Source organism: Phocoena sinus, chromosome 19 (genome assembly GCF_008692025.1).
Source record: "Phocoena sinus isolate mPhoSin1 chromosome 19, mPhoSin1.pri, whole genome shotgun sequence".
NCBI classification, from domain to species: Eukaryota; Metazoa; Chordata; class Mammalia; order Artiodactyla; family Phocoenidae; genus Phocoena; species Phocoena sinus.
Genome location: NC_045781.1, coordinates 40040492 through 40059059, shown reverse-complemented (window position 1 = coordinate 40059059; position 18568 = coordinate 40040492). Strand labels below are relative to the sequence as shown.

The 18568-nt window shown below is 57.8% G+C and overlaps 3 protein-coding genes and 1 non-coding gene across 10 annotated transcripts in view; 2 read left to right on the top strand and 2 right to left on the bottom strand.

Annotated features, from left to right (window-relative positions):
* Positions 1-327: 327 nt before the first annotated feature.
* FBXL8 (F-box and leucine rich repeat protein 8) lies at positions 328-4554 on the bottom strand. 2 transcript variants are annotated; one of them, XM_032612368.1, is made up of 3 exons: positions 4165-4554; positions 2401-2577; positions 328-1651 (listed from the first exon to the last, which is right to left on the bottom strand). In XM_032612368.1, the coding sequence occupies exons 2-3, from the start codon at positions 2550-2552 to the stop codon at positions 679-681; spliced, it is 1125 nt and encodes a 374-aa protein (XP_032468259.1). In that variant the 5' UTR covers positions 2553-2577; positions 4165-4554; the 3' UTR covers positions 328-678. The 2 variants fall into 2 exon arrangements, with proteins under 2 accessions (XP_032468259.1, XP_032468260.1); XM_032612369.1 differs by having other exon boundaries at positions 656-1558; positions 4165-4279.
* LOC116743643 (UDP-GlcNAc:betaGal beta-1,3-N-acetylglucosaminyltransferase 9) lies at positions 3789-14551 on the top strand. Of its 4 annotated transcripts, XM_032612362.1 has the most exons (6): positions 4315-4383; positions 6813-6971; positions 7865-8142; positions 8220-8415; positions 8554-9853; positions 14001-14551. In XM_032612362.1, exons 2-5 carry the CDS (start codon positions 6821-6823, stop codon positions 8862-8864), a joined length of 936 nt encoding a protein of 311 aa, XP_032468253.1. In that variant the 5' UTR covers positions 4315-4383; positions 6813-6820; the 3' UTR covers positions 8865-9853; positions 14001-14551. The 4 variants fall into 4 exon arrangements, with proteins under 4 accessions (XP_032468254.1, XP_032468253.1, XP_032468251.1 ...); XM_032612363.1 differs by lacking the exons at positions 4315-4383; positions 14001-14551 and adding an exon at positions 3789-4180 and having other exon boundaries at positions 8554-9355; XM_032612360.1 differs by lacking the exons at positions 7865-8142; positions 8220-8415; positions 8554-9853 and having other exon boundaries at positions 12058-14551.
* C19H16orf70 (chromosome 19 C16orf70 homolog) overlaps positions 14124-18568 on the bottom strand; it is a 28378-nt gene continuing 23933 nt past the window's right edge. For 2 of the 3 annotated variants that reach the window (XM_032612365.1, XM_032612364.1), the window contains 6 exons: positions 18033-18115; positions 17581-17624; positions 17162-17205; positions 16951-17009; positions 16254-16326; positions 14124-15611 (listed from right to left, as the gene is read on the bottom strand). In XM_032612365.1, the coding sequence (XP_032468256.1) occupies positions 15525-15611; positions 16254-16326; positions 16951-17009; positions 17162-17205; positions 17581-17624; positions 18033-18115 (390 nt within the window). In that variant the 3' untranslated portion in view covers positions 14124-15524. Of the gene's footprint in view, positions 15612-16253; positions 16327-16950; positions 17010-17161; positions 17206-17580; positions 17625-17941; positions 18116-18568 lie in introns of those variants that run through there. The other variant, XM_032612366.1, reaches the window with a different exon arrangement.
* Positions 18446-18552, top strand: LOC116744851. Its single transcript, XR_004347179.1, has one exon. It is a non-coding gene; the product is annotated as a U6 spliceosomal RNA (small nuclear RNA).

Sequence of the window (18568 nt, the reverse complement as noted above, 5' to 3'; positions counted from 1 at the left end):
GTACACAGCGTGGTGTGGGCTGGGAAAGTCCTATAAAGCGATGGCGTGGGCATAGTGAAGCCTCGGGTAGAGGGGCAGATAGGAGCGAGCTTGAGAGCGGGAGGGTGGGGGAAGGAGAAGCTGGCCCCCTCCCGCCGAACCCTGGGGCGTTGTCATTCCGAAGATGCGAGTGCCCCGACCCTGACCCAGCAGCCGGGAGGCGGAGTAGGGCCGCACCAGTGGAAGTAAACCGTGAGGTCTCGAACTCTCCCACCCCTGCCCCTCCTCCGGCATCTGCTGGTTCTCCTCCCTCCCCCTTCAGAGCGGACCCGGCCTTTCACAGGACGTAGAGATACTGCTTGATTTATTTCACACTCAACCCTGAGGCATGCTTTGAACCAGTGCCCTCCCTCCTCCCACGCCGGGGCCGCCGAGCAACGTTTGCAGAGGACTGGGGTTGGAGGAGGGTGATCCCCGTATGGCGGGGACAGTGGGTGTCTGCAGATGTTGACAGCAACGAGTGGACTCAGGTTGCTCCGGGCTGGTACTGACGCCATCCCACAGCCCCCAATTCTCGAGAGGGACAAGAGACAACAGAGTCCTAAAGGAGCGGACTAGCAGCTGACGCGCCCCGGCGCAAACCCACGCAGCATCTCAGAGGCCACACGTCCGCAGGGAGGGGAAAGAGGGTTTGTCGCCTCACGCCACGAGCGTGGGCCGCCAGGGATGCGGCTCCCGCGTCAGCTTGAGCGTGTAGCTGCGCAGGCGCGGGCAGTGCGTGCGGAAGGCATGCAGCACGGAGGGTCGCACCACGCAGAAGCAGTGCACTTCGCGCAGGCCCACGCAGCGCTCTGCCAGCTCCTCCAGCGCGGCGTCCAGCTCGGCAGAGGCGGCAGCGCGCACCTCGAGCGCGCGCAAGGTTGCGGCGTAGTGGCGCGCTGCGAAGCGCACCGGGCCTACGGTGTCCCCAGAGAGGCTGAGGCGCAGCGCAGCCACGGGCACAGCAGGCTGCAGGACGCGTGTCACGCTCTCGGCAGGCAGAGCCGGCTCCAGCTCCAGCTCTACGGCCAGTCCAGGGTGGCGGCGGCTCAGCTCGGCCCAGGCTTCGTTAGGCAGGGGCGACGCGCGTGCGTCTTCGGGACATGCGCACCGCAGGGCCAGGAGCTCAAAAGGTGCGCGGTCTGGCGCCGCCAGTGCCTCGAGCGCGGTGCGCGACAGGCTGGCCAGGTGCAGGCCGAGGGCGCGCAGGCAGGGGCAGGCCTCTAGTAGCTCCAGCACGGAGCCTGGCCCCACGCTGCCCACCAGCGTACTGTTATCCAGGAAAAGGCTGCAGAGCTCCGGGCAGCCGTGTGCCACCTGCAGCACCAGCGCGTCGTCCAGTGTGAAGGGCAAGCGCCTTAGGTCGAGGTGGCGCAGCGCGCGGGCGGCCCTACAGAGGGCGTGCACGGCGTCCAGAACGTCGCGACCCGAGTCGAAGAGCCGCTTTTCTCCGCGGCACTCCAGGCACAGGCCTCGCAGCTCGGGGTTACGGCCAGCCAGTGCGGTCAGCAACTCTATGGCCGCCAGGCGGCTCGGCTCCCTGGACGGCACAAATTCCAGACGTAGATTCTGAACGTGGTCCAGGCAAGCGGACAGGTACTGCGGCTGCATGCCTTCTAGCTCACAGTCGCAACTTGGGGGTAGAGTGGTGGAGAAAAGGCATCAGCCGGCCGAGTCCCCGCGACCTGGAGAGAGGCCTCTAATCCACCCCTCAGCTTGGGTTCTAGCTACCATCCCCACTTCCTGCCCCCTCCCCACATAACCTCCCTGTCCCGACCATGCCTGGTCGCTCCAAGGTGATGCTAGAAGGGAACTCCCATCCTATCCATTTAGAAGACTTCAGATGCATCTGCCGCTGGTTGAAACCTTGCCACGGAGAGCCAATGATATTTTAAGAACAGGGCTTTCTCAGCGGTCTTTAAGGAGGCGGGGCGTAGCCTCTGGATTGCCAGGTTCACATTTGCCTCTGCTACTTCTCAGCTGAGTAAGGAAGTGATTAAATCTCTCTGCCTCAATTTTCTATCTGTGCAACGGAGATAATAATACCACCTATCTACCATATCTACCATCTAACATAAAGTTTTAGTGAGGATTAAATAAATTAATATGTGTAAGGCACTTAGAACAATGGTTGGTACACAGTTGGTGGCCAATAAATGTTAGAAATTATTACACTTTGGGGGGGGGTGGTCCATGCATGTGGAATCTTAGTTCCCTGACCAGGGATCGAACTCACTCCCCCTGAATTGGAAATGCCCAGTCAACCACTGGACCGCCGGAAGTCCTGATTACGCTTTTTAATATGGGGAGAGTCACTGTATCTCCCCAAGCCCTGACTCCACCGAGCCAGGGAGGAGGCGGGAGGGGGAGGAGCCTGCTCACCTGATGTTCGTGTTGTGCCACACAGTGCTGCAGGTGGCAGCGGCAGCCCAAGCTCTGCAAACCCTCGCGGCAGCGGCGCGGTCCCGCAGGGGCAGATGACGGAAAATGAGTGCCAGCACCTCCTCCGGCAGTTGTTCTCCAGGCTCCGCCATGGCCGGGCGCAGGGTGGGGGTTCCGCTGCAGGAAGGCCAAAGTGTTGAGGGAAACACCTGGAGCCTACGTGTAGAAATGCTTGTAGCCCAGGAGCTGCCATGTAATTTGCAGAGCCCAGCGCAAAATGAAAATGTGGGTCTCTTTGTTCAAAACATTATTAAGGGTTTCAAGACAGTGACAGCAGAGCATTTAACCAAGTTATTAAACCAAGCCTGGGGCCCTGTGCAGTGCACAGGTCTCAGACCCATGAAGTCTGCCCTGGATGCCGAGGATCTCTGATTCTCCTTTAAACTACGTTCTCACTTGTTGAGCAAATCCACGTTTCATGCTATATTAGAAGGAACTCAACCACGACCGGTACACCACGTTGATAAAGCCGAATACCGGATTTGGGATGATGCTATGGGATCTTTCTTCTAGTTACCAAAGTTTTCTCTGAGCAAGTTGGAAGGCGGATGCACAGGCTCTGACTCCAGACAACCACGTCCTCCCCCCAGCTCAGAGGGCCCCTCTTGCCTCCCCCTGCCTCCCTATACTACACGCTTACAGCCTCCAGATGTCCCAGACTAGTCTCACAGGGGTCACTGAACTGCTTTCCTCCCAATTTCGACCCTGAGTACTAGGGGAGGACTAAGCCCAAGCACCGAGGACCATTGAAATGAGGCATTCTCAAAGGGCGCGGGGCAGCAGAATCACTTGGACACTTGTTCACACTACAGATTCCACGGCCCCACCTACTAAGTTAGGCTCTCCGAAAAGAGTAGGGCCCAGGAAACTGAATTTCAACAAGCGCCGGTGGATTCTACAGGTCCCAAGTTGAGAAACCCGGTCCTACCCCCGCCAATCACTAGAGAGTAACGATAGGGTTAATAGGGCCGGAGCATTAGGGAAAACTTTTAATTGGCAGAGACCACAAGCCAATCAGAAAGCAGGGACGCGTGTGGGGCACAACCGAATCCGCCCAGAGAAGGGAGGCTCTTTCGTCCACCTCGCAGGGGGAGGTGTCCCGAGTGCTTCCAAGAGAAGGCCGGCGGGGCGGAGAAAGTCTTGGGTTTCTGGGGCCTGAGGAACCCTGGGTTCAAGTTCCGATCCTGAACCCCAAGCAGCCCAGGCTCCCGTTGGGCGGCTTAGGTTCAGCTGGAATTCAGCAGACCCACCTCAGAGAGAGCGCGGTCTTTGTTGGAAAATGTGCGTCCTCTTTGAAGTTGCCAATTTTAGTTTAAGGTCCTTAAAGGTTTTCGTACCCAACGTTTCACGCCACTGGCCAGTTTTCTATTTTCTAGGCTAACGGTCCCTGCTGGAATTTGCGCCTCGCGTATCCTGGGGCTTCTGATACCCTCCACCAGGCCTGAACTTGGGACCCACCGGCACCCCGTTCAGAGTGTCAGGGAGTATCAGAGATCAGAGATCTTCGAGCTCTACCACACAGAAGGCACCAGAAACGTCTGGTCCTCAAGGGGCGCCTCCTTGTTGATCCATCCGTTGCCCACTGGAGGAAGAGGAGCAACTCTCACCCTGGGGCCCTCCGGCCTCGTAAGAACCACAAGTCCTCGAAGTCCCTTGCCGCGGGCTGTTCTCCCTGCTGTCCAACCTCAGGCGCCAGTTTCTTACCTGCTCAGCGGACCAGGTGGGTTTTGCCCAGAGACTGGGGACTGGCGGCGATGGACAGTGGTGGGAAGGAACTGCGGGGAGCCCGAGGGGCGGGACGCCGGGACAGAAGGGGCGGCTCGGACTGGGGCGCCGCCCCTGCGCTCCGCGCACACCCGGAAGCAGCGCGAATCCAGCGGAGCCGGGCGGGCGTGGGAATCCGGGACGAGCCGAGGCGGCCAGGTTAGTGCAGAGGGTGGGTGGGCTTCCCAGTGCCGGCAAGAGCCGAGGTGGATCCTGGCTCAGAAGCATGGGCGCGGCGCGGTTGTCATCCGCGGCTGCTCGGGTCAGGTGGTGGTGGTGGCCTATTGGGCTGTTTCCGTGGGAGGCGGGAGAGAGGGGTACGGACCTTAGTCCCCGAAAGTTCCTTGTCTCAGTTAGGGGATTTCAAGGGGCGGCAGGACCCTGTGGGTGAGAGGACGGGGTGGGGCTGTTTCTGAACAGATATTTGAGCAGAAACCCTTTGCCCTCCCCGGCCAGTAGCAAGAGCAGAACTCCAGAACGAGGGAGGCAGGGGAGCTCCCCTCGAGAGCTCGGGAGCGGCCCAGCTGAGTAGGATGCTGGGACTCTCAGCCTGTCAGTCCTTGAGGGGCCACGCCCGCCAGCAGGCCGTCACCGTCCACCCGGCCAGAGGTGGGGCTACCCAGGGACTGTTAGGCCGTGTTAATAGAACGCTGCACCGGCTGGCTCCCGGTCATAGGGGTTATATTTTCTTGAGTCGGTATCCAGCTAAGAGTTCCTAGAACCCAGCCCGGCCCCGCCCGCAGAGAGGCGGACTCTGGGTGGGTGGGGCGCGGGGCTTCCCGAGGAGGGGCTTCTTTGGAAGGACACGTAGAAAGGAGTTCCCAAAGGCGCGAAACGAGCCAAGGGCCCCGGCCGCTTCTCAAAGGTTATCTGTCCTTCTCGACCTCTAGCCTCGCAGGCCTGTTTGACTTCTGTTTGACTTCTCCCATTTGTCCAGTCGTAGTGAGTGTGAGGGAGCTTCCCCCCTCCTCCAGGTTTTCAATGTCCCGCAGGTAGGCCTGCTGGGGAGACTACCACCCTTACTTATCCACCCCTTGGGGCGGGACTGCATCTACAGGGTTTACATAAAGTAGAATATCGCTAAATACAGTGAAAATAAAAATCACGCCAAGTCTCCCCCTTCCCCAACAGAGGTAAACAATGGTAACTTCCTGTTAATTTCCAGACTATGGTTTTGGGTAAACACACAAGTATTAATATGTCTTCTACCAAAAGATTATGGGGGGGGCAGTGCTCAAAAGGTACATCCCTGTGCTCAGACGCAGGGTAGGGTTATCAAGTATCATTTTTCTTGCCAGGTCTGGGTGATGCTGGAGCGCTCCTTCCTAGGTACTGTCCCAGATTTGGCTCTCACGTTAGGGTTTGGGGGCAGATCTGAAACACAGAATAAACAGAAATGATTTAGCTCACATAATGGAAAAGTCCAAGATGGGACACAGTGTGGTTAGGAGTGCACTTCATCTCTTGGCTCTGTAGCCTCCTGTGCCAGTTTCATTCTCAGTCAGGCTGTTCCCAAGCAGTGGCAGAGAACTACCCTTCCTTCTAGCTCAGCTTCAAGATAGGAAGGGAAACTTACGCCTCTTTCCTATTGATCCAGCCAAATTTGCAGGTTGATTTTGATTGGTCCAACTTGAATCCTGTGCCCAACTCTGAACAAATCATTTCAGGAAGGCGAATGGAATATGCAGATTGGCTAGGCCTGTTTCACTTGCCCAGGCCTGGAGCTAGGGAGTGGAGTTCGCCCCTCCAACAGGCATGTGGATTGAGACAAGGGAAGGTGGAAGGCCCCAGAGGTCAGTCAGGATTGCGGGAGGGAATCTGGGCAGGCGCAAACTACAGGTGTCCTTTGAAGTGAAGCCTGGAGATATAGTAGGAATTCAGGTTAGAAAACCAAAGTGGGGGCTGTGGTCCCACAGGGATCCTGGGGGCTCAAATTTAAGCTGAGGGCATACCATACCAGCACATGGGTCTCGTTGTGCTGTGGGGCATGGGCACCATCCAGGATAAGGATGTCTCCAGTCAGCTTTGAAAAGAGAGACACTCGGGCTTCCCTGGTGGCGCAGTGGTTGGGGGCCCGCCTGCCAATGCAGGGGACGCGGGCTCGTGCCCCGGTCCGGGAGGATCCCGCGTGCCGCAGAGCGGCTGGGCCCGTGGGCCATGGCTGCTGGGCCTGCGCGTCCGGAGCCTGTGCTCCGCGAGGGGAGGGGCCACAACAGTGAGAGGCCCGCATACCGCAAAAAAAAAAAAAAAAGAGAGAGACACCCTGGCCTGAGGAGGGAGCAGAACTTGTTGTTTCTACTGCAACATTGTCCCTCTCCTCTTCCATCCCTGTGACCCTGGGCTCTTTCTCTGAGAAAACAGTGGAGAGACAGTCCTCACTGAAAACCTTGGCTGGGCTGGGCTGGTTTGGGCTGGGCTGTACAGAGCCAGAAGCACAAGGGGCTGCCTGTGGGATGATGAACTTACCCTCATAAGTATGCCAGCTGGGTGGGGACGGCTGGATGGCAGCTGAGGGGACAGCTCGGCCACGTGGGACTGGACAATTGTCTCCAGAGCTGGGTGATCTGAATGCCTATCTCTGTCCCCAGGAGGCAAGATGGCAGCTGGGCCAAATGGGCTCGAGGAGTGGGTGGGCAGTGCCTACCTATTTGTGGAGTCCTCGCTGGACAAGGTGGTCTTGTCGGATGCCTACGCTCACCCGCAGCAGAAAGTGGCGGTGTACAGGGCTCTGCGGACTGCCCTGGCAGGTGCGTGAGTGGGCGGGCACTTGGAGAGGAAAGGCCGGCCTGGGGCCTTTTGTGGGCGGGGCCAGGGACTGAGACCTCACCTCTTCAACTCTGTGGGCCTGTGCTTAACCACCACTTTAAGGAAAAGATTCGTTAGGGAAGGGAGGAGGAGGACGCCTGGTTGTGTAGGGTCTGTCTTCTCTGTGTATGCATGTGTGCCCTTGGGTGTAGACTTGTGTCTCTTGTGTCTCTGTATGATCTATGTGCGCACTAACGTCCCCCTGCTCCATGCCCCCCACTCCCCGGATCAGCCCGCTCACTGCTGTCTACTAATCGCGCCTCTCTCTTCTTTTCCTCTCTCACTGCAGCACTCCTTGCCCAAGACCCCCTCCCCAGTACCTACCTTTTGGGTCCCCTTTTCCCATCTCAGGGCAGAGGCCACTGGAGGTTGAAGCCAATAGGGGGATCTGGCTCCGGCCTCAGAGCGACGAGAGCCCCTCTCCTTCCAGGGCGGGGGGAGCCACACTAGGAGGCCAAAAACCTGAGACCTCTCGCCCCCTGTCCCGCCAGCCACCTACCCAGAGGGCTTGGCTGCCCAGGGCAAACGCCCCTTTCTACCCTGCAAAGTCTCTTGCATGTCCTTTTTGCCCACCCTCATTTGGGGCTTCAGGATTGGGGATAGAGTAGCACACACTCCATCCTAGGGTGCTCCCTGTGATAGGTCCTGGCCTTTATTCTGGGTTGTTGCTGTTTGCATCCCAATTTGCTTCCCAGCTGGGAGCTCTGGCGTATAGCCGCGCCCCTAGGTCTGGGGATGGGGAGGGCGTCTTACCTGGGGCTTCATCCGTCCTCCGGCCTCTTGGAGAATGGCCCCGCAGGGGGACCGCATGCCACCTGACTGCCTGCCTCCGCAGAGAGTGGCGGGAGTCCCGACGTGCTGCAGATGCTCAAGATCCACCGCAGCGATCCGCAGCTGATCGTGCAGTTGCGTTTCAGCGGGCGCCAGGCCTGCGGCCGCTTCCTCCGCACCTACCGCGAGGGGGCACTGCGCGCCGCGCTGCAAGGGTGCTTGGCGGCTGAGCTGACCCTGCACTCCGTGCCGCTGCAACTGGAGCTGCGCGCCGGCGCGGAGCAGCTAGATGCCTTGCTGACCGACGAGGAGCGCTGTTTGAATTGCATCTTCGCCCAGAAGGTGCGGCCGGGCTGGGGCCAGGGTGGGGTGGGGATTCGCGGCTAAGACCCCCACCGACGCCGCACTCCCCTCCCTAGCCCGACCGGCTCCGGGATGAGGAACTAACAGAGTTGGAGGATGCGCTCAGGAATCTGACGTGCGGCTCGGGGGGCCAAGGGGGCGACGTGGAGGGCGCTCCGGCCCCCTCGCAGTCTCTGGCACCCTCTCCGTCGGAGGAGAAGCCGCCGCCGCCGCCGTCTGGCCAGACTTTTCTGTTCCATGGTCAGCCCGTAGGTGAGACTCCCGGAGAGAAGCAGAGGCAGGATCCTCGGGAGGATGGAGTTTGGGGAGGGGCGAGGTCTGCGCGGGATAGTCGCGGGGCGGAAATGGAAGGGTGTCCCGAGCTCACTCCGCTTCCCACTCCCCCTGCAGTGAACCGGCCGCTGAGCCTGCAGGACCAACAGACGTTCGCGCGCTCAGTGGGCCTCAAGTGGCGCAAGGTAGGGCGCTCCTTGCAGCGCGGCTGTCGTGCATTGCGGGACCCGGCGCTTGACTCACTGGCCTATGAATACGAGCGTGAAGGGCTGTATGAGCAGGCCTTCCAGCTGCTGCGGCGCTTCGTGCAGGCCGAGGGCCGCCGCGCCACGCTGCAGCGCCTGGTGGAGGCGCTCGAGGAGAACGAACTCACCAGCCTGGCAGAGGACTTGCTGGGCCTCGCAAATCCCCATGGCGGCCTGGCCTAGCCTGGGTACCAGAGAAAGGGGCAGTCGGCCAGTTGCCCAGCCAGGGTTTGGAGCACCTGGGTGACTGTAGGGTCCCTTCTAATGCTACTGCTGACCTCCTGTCCACCCACGGGACTCTGACGCCATACTTACAACCAGATATGGCTGCCCTCTCCAGGAGTCAGACAAGCACCCACAATGTCTGCTGGGGTGCCACTGGAGGTTCTGTTCTAGATACTAGGATAGAGACAGAGCGTATGGGTGACCTGCTGCAAGAGGTCGACCTCACCTTTTCCCACCGCAGAAGAGGGGCTTTCAGCCAGACCTTACCTCTTCATTCACAGAACAATTCATTACTAGTCATTAATTCAATATAATTCATTAAGGACCTGCTGTATTCTAGGCATCGTCCTGGGTGCTGCAAATACTGTGGTGAACAAAACACATGAATCCTGCCTGTCCCCAGTTCACACTCAGTCTGAGACTCTGAATATTAAGAAACAGTAATAAAATACTACCAGTTTTTTGATGTGAAAAATACAAGGAGTTATGGGAGCAACTGAGCAGGGGCCTAACCCAGGTTAGGGGTTAGGCTTCCTGGGAGAGAAATGAGTGTGAATGTTGTGGGTGGTGGACTGAGAGAAGGGCAATATTCTGGGCATGGTCAGCCTCAGGTGAGGTCTTGAGGGAGGTGAGAGGAAGGGATTTAGAACAGAAGGTTTAGAGTGGCTGGATCTAGGGGTGGGTGGATTTGCAGAGACCCATTGGTGAGTGGGGGAGGCAGAGAGCATGGGGTCAGGTAAGCCAATTTACAGAGTTTGGATTTTATCTGGAGGCTAGTGAGAGGCCTTTAAAGGGTTTTGGCAGTTAAGGCTGGGAGGCTGGTGAGGATGCAGAGAGAGAGAAAAGACAGCGCCCCAGGCTGGGGCAGTAGCAGCAGAGATGGAGGGAAGGGATGAACATTGAGTTAGGACAAAGGACAACAGGCCTGGTGACACTGAATGAGGGAGGTGGGAGAGGACTCCAGAGTTTCTGCCTTTGCCAGTTGGAGGGAAGGTGGAGCTGCCTGCTGAGATAGGGGCCCTGGGGGAGGTGAAGTGCTTGCTCTGTTTGGGACAAGTTGGGCATGATGTTCCTGTAGAACATCCAGGGAGAGAGTCCAAGGATAGCTGGATCTATAGTTTTCAGTTCAGGAGAGTGTCGAGGCCCAGGATTCAGAAATGTACAGGTGGGAGTGGGTGGGGTGGCCCAGGGGGAGGTCCTGAAGGTCACCAACCAGAAAAAAGAGCAACCCAAATTGGAAGGAGGAAAACCAGATTTGGAAGCCTGCTGTGAGGAGGCTGCGAATCTGTCAAAGCTGCGGAGTGTCCACTGGAGTCAGGGAAAAGGTTACTAGGTGGGGGCTGTTTCTGGGACATGGTGTGGACAGCCTGAAACCAGACCACAGGAGGGATGGGAGGTGAGGCAGCAGAGACAGCCGGAGTAGAGGACTCCTGAGAAGTCTGTGACCGGGAGAGGGAGGCTCGGGTCAGAGGGTTTATTTTGTAAGGGAGAATATTGGTGGGAAGAAGTCAGAAGGCCCAGTCACAGCCACTGGAAACAGGATGGCACTGGGTAGCAGTGCTGGTTCTCACAGTCTGCCCTCAGAAACTCTTGGGTGGGGTGGGGCGGGGCGGGGTGGGGTGGGTGTTGTCTACTCCAGGCCCCACTGCATGGCTGGGACCTGGAGGCTCTGAGTTCCAAGAAGAGAGAGGTGGCAGCCAGAGCTGGGCAAGGCCTGGGCCCCAATCTCCAGAGCGCCTCTCTGCCCGCCTGTGTCCACATCAAAACCTTTGCTCACTGGTCTACTTCAGGAGTCCCCCAAGCTAAACCAATCCCTGCCAGCCCTACCTGGCCTGCAGTGGGCCCAGGCTTGGTTATTTCTTCCTGCAGGAGGTGATGATGGCCTGGGGCACTAGGGACTAAAGAACTCAGAACTGCTTCTGGAGAGACAGACTGAAGTGCTCACCTGTGAAGTTAAAGCAGACAGGTTTGGCCCCCCTCTCCTGCATCCAAGTGGATGGATAGGGAGAGGGGCAAGGGAGGACAGAGGAAAGAGTCTTGGACTGAATTCCAGAAGATCTGGGACAGTGCTCTTACCTTCTGCCTGTACGATCCTGGGCAAGTCACTTAACTCCCTGAGGGGCAGCGTCCCCCATCTGGGCATGATCAATGACAGCTGCTGCCAGGGTTGTGAGAATTGCGCACGCAGTTTTGTTGGTCCTTGTGTGCGTGGTGTGTCTGCTGGCGGGCATGGCAGAGCCAGGAGAGAGGAGGCAGCCATGTATCCGGGGCACTTTTTGGACCCTGTCTTGCGGAACCAGGGCTCCTGGAAAGCTGAGGAGAGGCACTTCCAAGGATGGCCTGGGAGGGGTCGATGCCAAGCCCTCCTGCGCTGGGGCTCCTGCCCAGCCCAGGCCCTTTCTGCTCCGGAGAGGCAGGGGTGGGGAAACTAACCAGAAAGGTTAGTGCTTCTTCCCGTCCCCCGGAAAAGCAGAATTGGGAAGTTTGAGCCTGCACGGAGACCAGAACTCACCTCTTTGAGCTTCCCTGAGAGAGCTGACCGTGAGGATCCCTCTCAGAGATTAGTCTCCACTAGGAGACAGCGCTCCGGCAGCGCCAGGGCGGAGCTGACTGAGCTCCAGATGTCCGGGCGCACACAGCTGTAGGGTCACGTGGCAGCGGCCCCGGCCCCCCTTCCTGCCAACGTTGCATTTGGCCCAGGCCCCGTCCATGGCCGCCCTTGGGACCCCGCGCTGAGCCCCGGAGGCCCCGGCATCCGGGGCCACGCCGCTCCCAAGGGCCGAACGTGTATCAGGATCCCAAGGACCGCCGTGGTGGGTAGGGATGGGTAGAAGGGATTCAGCCTCAACGCGGGAAGAGGGTGGGGCCGAGGCTCCGCGTCTCCCTGTTCTGGCTCTGGGGCACCGTGCTAGGCCGGAGCTGAGAGGGTGGGAGTCGGCTATTAGGAGGAACTTCTTGACCCTTCAGGGTGCCCATCCCGGTGGGGGGGTCAGGGCCCAAAGTAGGAGGACAACGGAGGGGGATGAACAGCCGGCAGCTGGAGACCCCAGGCGTGTGGTCTCCCGCGCCCTACCCCCGGGGAGGGCGGGGCCGGAGCCCCTGCCGGCTGCTGGCTTCCTTGGCTTGAGCCCCTGACTGAGTCTTTCCGCAGGGGCCGCGGGCGCCTGCCAGGCGGACATGAGGCGGAGGCTACGCCTACGCGGAGAAGCGTCGCTCACGCTGCTCCTCGGCGCCGCCCTCGGCCTCCTGCTCTATGCGCAGCGCGATGGCGCGGCCCCGACGACGAACGCGCCGCGAGCTCAAGGGAGGGCGGCGCCGGGGCCCACCCCGGGGCTCCGTGTATTTCAGGCGCCGGACGCGGGCGCAGCCCCGCCGGCCTACGAAGAGGATACGCCGGAGCCGCCCACGCCCACGGGACCTTTTGACTTTGGCCGCTATCTTCGAGCCAAGGACCAGCGGCGCTTCCCTCTCCTCATTAACCAGCCGCACAAGTGCCGAGGAAATGGCGCACCCCCCGGCGGACCCGACCTGCTCATCGCCGTGAAGTCGGTGGCTGCGGACTTCGAGCGGCGCCAAGCAGTGCGCCAGACGTGGGGTGCTGAGGGTCGCGTGCAGGGGGCGCTAGTGCGCCGGGTGTTTTTGCTGGGCGTGCCCCGGGGCGCGGGCACAGACGGGGCAGACGCGGAGGGGGCGGGCACTCGAACGCACTGGAGCGCCCTGCTGCGTGCTGAGAGCCGTGCGTACGCGGACATCCTGCTCTGGGCCTTCGACGACACTTTCTTCAACCTAACGCTCAAGGAGATCCATTTTCTGGCCTGGGCCTCCGCCTACTGCCCCGACGTGCGCTTCGTCTTTAAGGGCGACGCCGACGTGTTTGTGCACGTGGGAAACCTGCTGGAGTTCCTGGCGCCAAGGGACCCGGAGCAGGACCTGCTTGCAGGTGACGTGATAGTGCAGGCGCGGCCAATCCGCGTGCGGGCCAGCAAGTACTACATCCCTGAGGCTGTGTACGGCCTGCCCGCCTACCCGGCCTACGCAGGCGGCGGCGGCTTCGTTCTCTCGGGGGCCACGCTGCGCCGCCTGGCCGGTGCCTGCGCGCAGGTTGAGCTTTTCCCCATTGACGACGTCTTTTTGGGCATGTGTCTACAGCGCCTGCGTCTCACGCCTGAGCCTCACCCTGCTTTCCGCACCTTTGGCATCCCTCGACCTTCAGCCGCTCCGCACCTCCGCACCTTCGACCCCTGCTTTTACCGCGAGCTGGTTGTAGTGCACGGGCTCTCGGCTGCTGACATATGGCTTATGTGGCACTTGCTGCACCGGCCACACGGGCCAGCCTGTGCGCGTCCATGGCCTGTCGCTGCGGGTCCCTTCCAGTGGGGCCCCTAGCCACCTGTCACAGCTCTAAGTCCCCCTCATTCAGACCCAGGAGGTAAGTGGGAGGTAGCTTGAAGGGTAGGTTTCCCAGGCGGATTAGTGCTGTGTATGTGATTCTTCCCCAGAAAGGGGCATCCAGGTGTCTTCCTCCAGAAGGTCCCAGGGAGTGAAGATTGAGGTTGGTTCCTGCTGACACACCCTATTGGGAGGTGATCTGGAACCAATCTAATGGTGGCCCTTTGAGACAGCCAGGGCTGAGGTGGTGGAGAACCAGGCTCTTTGCCAAGTAGGTGAACGTGCTTGGCCCTCCTAGTAGGGAGGTGGGTGGGGGTGGGGGTGGCAGAGGCTCATGGAATCTGACCATACTTCTTAGTTTGGAACCCCTAGAGTGAGGCCAACAAATGCAGATCTTTCTTAAGGCTGGACCCCACAGGGATGGGTAGGGGCCTGGCCTCAGTCCTCATGGAACTGGCAGCCATTCTGCCACAACTCAATCTGAAAGTAGGTGTTTTGCTTCCTATTTGCCCCTTCAAACTGCATTCTTAGCCACGTCTAGGTCTTTAGATCTGCTTTCCTGGGGCCAAGCCCTCCTGAGCCCTGGGCTAGCTGGAACATTAGGGATGGAGACACACAGGGACTGAGCGCCTTGTCCTACCTAGTCTTCCTCCATATCCAGCTACCCACCTACACCCACACAACTGTGCCATTCTCCCACTGGAGCCTGTGCTACCCCCTTCAGAGGAGCCAAGGAACCTTTTTCTAAGATGACTCCTCCAGCTGTAAGTTTCCCCATATTCTACAACCACCCCCTTTCTCAAAAAAATCAACGCCTCCACGCTCATTTTAGTATAAACATCCCAGCAACAGCACATGGGGAGCTGTCGTGGAGGGCATAGGTCTTTATTGGAGGAGGGGTATGGGCAGGGCATGAGGAAGGTTCCTCCATGCTAGGAGGATGGGAACAGTCCTGGCTGCCCCACAGTGGGATGTGTGAGGGTCTCTGGCCAGGCCACAGTCCACACGGGAAGACACCAGTCACAATGTCATGGGAACGCCACACAAGCCTGGCTGTAGGCCCAGGCACCACACAGGCGCCCAGGGCAGGTCCCCTGCACATTCATTGTTAAACTATACAGGATGAGGCTGTACATGAGTTAATTACAAAAGAGTCATATTTACAAAAATCTGTACACACATTTGAAAAACTCACAAAATTGTCATCTATGTATCACAAGTTGCTAGACCAAAATATTAAAAATGGGATAAAATTATACATTTCTCTTCTCAATTCTTTTCAAAAGGATTAATATTTTTAAAGCACATATGCTACTTTCCTTAGCAAGTCCCACGAAGAGACTGAGCAGCCCAGCCCTCCATGAGCCCCAGAGGCCTTGAGCCGTGAATGGGCCCGGCCAGGGGACACTGCCCAGAGCTGAGGCAGGGGGGCCAAGCCCACGGTGCAGAACAGAATGCTGAAACACAAAAAAAGAAGGAAGATGTCTTTGGCTAAAACTTTGGCATTAAAACAAAGAGGCAAACAGGATGGAAACATGCAGCCCTGCCAGCCAGGTTGGGGCAGAGTAGGGGAACAGGCGGCCTTGAAGGCTGGCTCCAAGAGGGGTGGGAACCAGGCCTGGGCACGTACCTTGATAGTAGAAAGTTGTGTTTCAACCAGTTCGGTGTGCCTACTGGGCCTGGCAGGGAGCACGTGCAAGAAAGAAACAGGGAAGGGCAAGTGGGCCACCTTGGCCACAGCCAGCTCATCAAGTAACTAAAGTGGATGTAGTGCAAAAGTTGCAACCAAGTACTACGGACATGCTACCTGCTTGCCTTAAGGGTCATGTGGCAATGTTGGGCCAAAGGCAGGACCCTGTCCTTGTCTGGGTGCCTGTGTCCTCAGCCAGAGAAAAAGCCCCAAGTTTTCCCAATGTGTTGGGGACAGGGGAGACAGAACCCTGTCTCCTTACATGTTAGTCGAGAGCTCCTGGGTCCAGGTATCAAGGCTCAGAGTTTGTGCTTCTCTTTGCAGTCTGTGTCCCCTGTTGGCACCAGCAGGCTGAGATCGCACAGAAGAATATTTGGGCCTCTCACCCCATGGCAGAGCACCCAGCCTGAGCCCCACCTCAAAATACCACAACAGCCCTTCCACACTGGCAAGGTGTCCAAGAAAACCCACAGGGTGGCCTGCTGAACAGGATGCGATACACAGTTCCATGGGGCAGAGGGGCATGGGTGGTGATGTTCCTAGGGGAGTTCCGCGGTTCTCAGGTGGGCACCAGGCCTGGGGGGGCCATATAGGGTCACCGAGGCAATGTGGTTGTTCTGCATGACCTGTTATGAGAAGAGGACAGCGAATCAAGGGGGAGGAGTTGAAGGGATGTAAGCAGAGCAGGCAATCAGACCCACAAAAACCGGCAGTGGCGTCAGTCCTGTGCTGTGACTGAAGAGAAGGGACTTGAGGCAGCTCCTGTGCACAGGGGCTGGAGGTTGTGTGTGCAACCCACCTGCACACGGGGCTGGACTGACCCCTCAACACCCCCCAACTCATGCTAAGGGGGTCATCTCTGCTCCTGTGTCTGCCTGTTTCTCTGGGATATATAAACTTCACCACACCCATTTGTCCAGTCCTTCTGGAACTGCTAGAGGTCTGCTGAAGGTATGGCATCCAGATGGGCAAACAGGGGCAGCCCATTCTTCTCCCAAGCCAGTGGGGCCTCTATAGCCACTCACCCCACAGCACGTTCATTCACATGGCATTTAAAGGCCCCCAACACCCCCGGACTGAGCCCCACTTGCTCTGTGGTTACCTTTCCTATTGTACTCACATTTTCAAATATAAATGTGGGATCCCCATTTCCTCTCATCTTGTTGGATTAACCTGCCCAGCAGGGCCCTCAGGCCCTCCCCAATCTCCCTCTCAATCACTTGCCTGTCCTCGCCATGACCACCGGCCACTCAACCCCCAGGGCTTACCTCAAAGATCATCCGCTGAAGACCAAAGCAGAACGTGGAGCCAAATGGGTTGGTGTTGTTTGGGGAGGAGGACCTGAGGCCGGGGAAGCCACAGTTAGAGGGGCAGACAGAGGCCAAGGCAAGGCAGGGCATCCGGTTCCTTTTGGGATGGGGGCTATTAGCCAGTGGTCCCTCATAGCTGTGAGTGTTTCCCACACAGGCCCTTGAGGTCCTAGGCATAGTGATGGGCCTCATTCAAGCACCAAATCCTACATAGTCCAGCTGGCACAGAAAGTTAACATGCAGTTGGACTGGAGTGGTGCAAAGTCAGGAGGGAGAGGGAGCGTCAGGCAGGATGCAACCAGGTATTGGGCTGTGAACTAAAGCAGGTTGCAGCTTTGATAGGGAAAAGGGGGCCCAGGACAGCTAGTCAAAACTGCCTCCCTTTCTGAATAACTAGAGGCAAAAAGGTCCCCATACCTGGAGGTAGGTGGGAGAGGGGGGAGCTAACCCAAGGGGCAGCCTCTCTGGTGTGAGTAAACATGCAGAACAGCTAGCCTAGTCCTAACACGCAGGGTTGCAGCAGGAAGCGTGTTTGTGGCAACATCAGAAGTTTGTCGTTTCTGTCATTAAGCCATACCCACTGCTAGGGCTCCCTGGGCCTTCTGGGCTGTGAGGACCCAGATGGGGTGATCAGAGGCAGCAACCTCCCGCTCACCTGTGCAGGACAACAGGTTTCTCCACAGGGTGGCCCAGGAGGTCCTGGATGTTGTCCCACTGTAAGAGGGATGCGGGTGACAGGGGATTAGCAGGGACCCGACCCTACCCGTGACAAATGGCTGGCCCAAAGGACATGGGAACCCAGACTGCTGGCAGACTCATGCCTACCTCATTTTCAGACTGCATCAGGTGGGAAAATAGGAGCTTACCTTGCTGTAGGTCGTGCATGTTTCTGTCTGACCATCTGTGTTTTCTGAAAAGACAACACAGGGTGGTTGGTATCTGGCCTGGCCCAGATTCAGTTCCACACCTGCTCAGGTAGATGTCTCAGCCCACCTGTGACCCCAGCCCTAGCCACCCTATGCACTGGGATTGAAGTTTGGAAACCAGCAATCCCATGGTCACAGGATAAGACCTTGAGGGCCTCCAGGAGACTACAGACCAAGAACACTGTGGGCCCCAGAACACAGAGCCCAACCCAGAGGAGCTGAGGCTATGGGCAGGAGCAGGTGGGCAAAGACGCCACAAACCCAACCACTGCCACCCTCCCTGCATGGATCAATCTCTTCTCATCATGAGAGATTGATTCTAAAATCCTTTCCTTACCCTGAGGACACTGACTACTCACCTCTCTTTACGGTTAGTGGGATCTTGAACTCACAGCGGTGATAACTAGAGAAAGAAGGCAGATGGGTAAAGGCTGAACCCCTTGGGAGGCCTTGACCACCCCCACATCTCAACTCTGCACCCCAGGAAAAACAGGATCAAGCACACTTGCCCAAAGTCCTGGCTCTGGGCCTGACACAGTGTTCCCTGGGAGAGGCCAGATCTGGGCACTGGAGTCAAACCAAAAAGGGCACAGCTTGGGGGCTCTGAAGACCCTATCACCTCAGATAAGAGGCCAAGCTTTCTGAATCTATTTCCCTATTTGTAAAATGGGTATAAATGGAGAGATTTAAGGAAATGGGTACTATACCAGGAACAGAGCCAACACTCAGGAAATGTTTGCTTTCCATGAAATAGCAAACATCCAAAGCCACAAGCTCTCTTTCCTGGAGGGGCAGGTACAGGTATACTCACATATTAAAATTATAATGTCCAGGGTAATTGGTGTGTAGGACAAATTTCTTCACTTTGTGTGTATTCGCATCAAAGAGGATGTCCTGGGATAAAAAACAAGGATGCCCAAGTGGGGAAAGTTACTGAGGCAGGGCAGGGGGCTTTCGAGGGCATGTCCAACTTAGAGACACCCACTCCACAATGGGGATGCCCTTGGGGAACAGCTTTCTCCCAAATAACAATCAAGGGGACAGCTGAGGCTGAGTGCGAAGGGATGACGACATACACCGAACCATCTACAGGCCTCGTCATTCCAAACCTTGTACCAGTAGGCCCAAAAGGCACAAGGGACTACAGCTCCCACTGCTTGGGAACTCAAACACGGTCAGGGACATCTTTCCTGACCAAAAACACCTGATAAAAAATGTAACCGAGTGCTTGCTTCAGCAGCACGTATACTAAAGTTGGAATGATACAGAGAAGATTAGCATGGCCCCTGCACAAGGATGACATGCAAATTCGTGAAGTGTTCCATATTTTTTAAAAGATGTTAAAAA

Bases quoted from the DNA above. Each gene is read 5' to 3' on its own strand.
- FBXL8 (XM_032612368.1), bottom strand. From the start codon at position 2,552: ATGGCGGAGCCTGGAGAACAACTGCCGGAGGAGGTGCTGGCACTCATT. The intron at 1,652-2,400 runs GTGAGCAGGCTC...TCTACCCCCAAG, and splicing joins TGGCACAACACGAACATCAG to TTGCGACTGTGAGCTAGAAG.
- LOC116743643 (XM_032612360.1), top strand. From the start codon at position 6,821: ATGGCAGCTGGGCCAAATGGGCTCGAGGAGTGGGTGGGCAGTGCCTAC. The intron at 6,972-12,057 runs GTGCGTGAGTGG...GTCTTTCCGCAG, and splicing joins TCTGCGGACTGCCCTGGCAG to GGGCCGCGGGCGCCTGCCAG.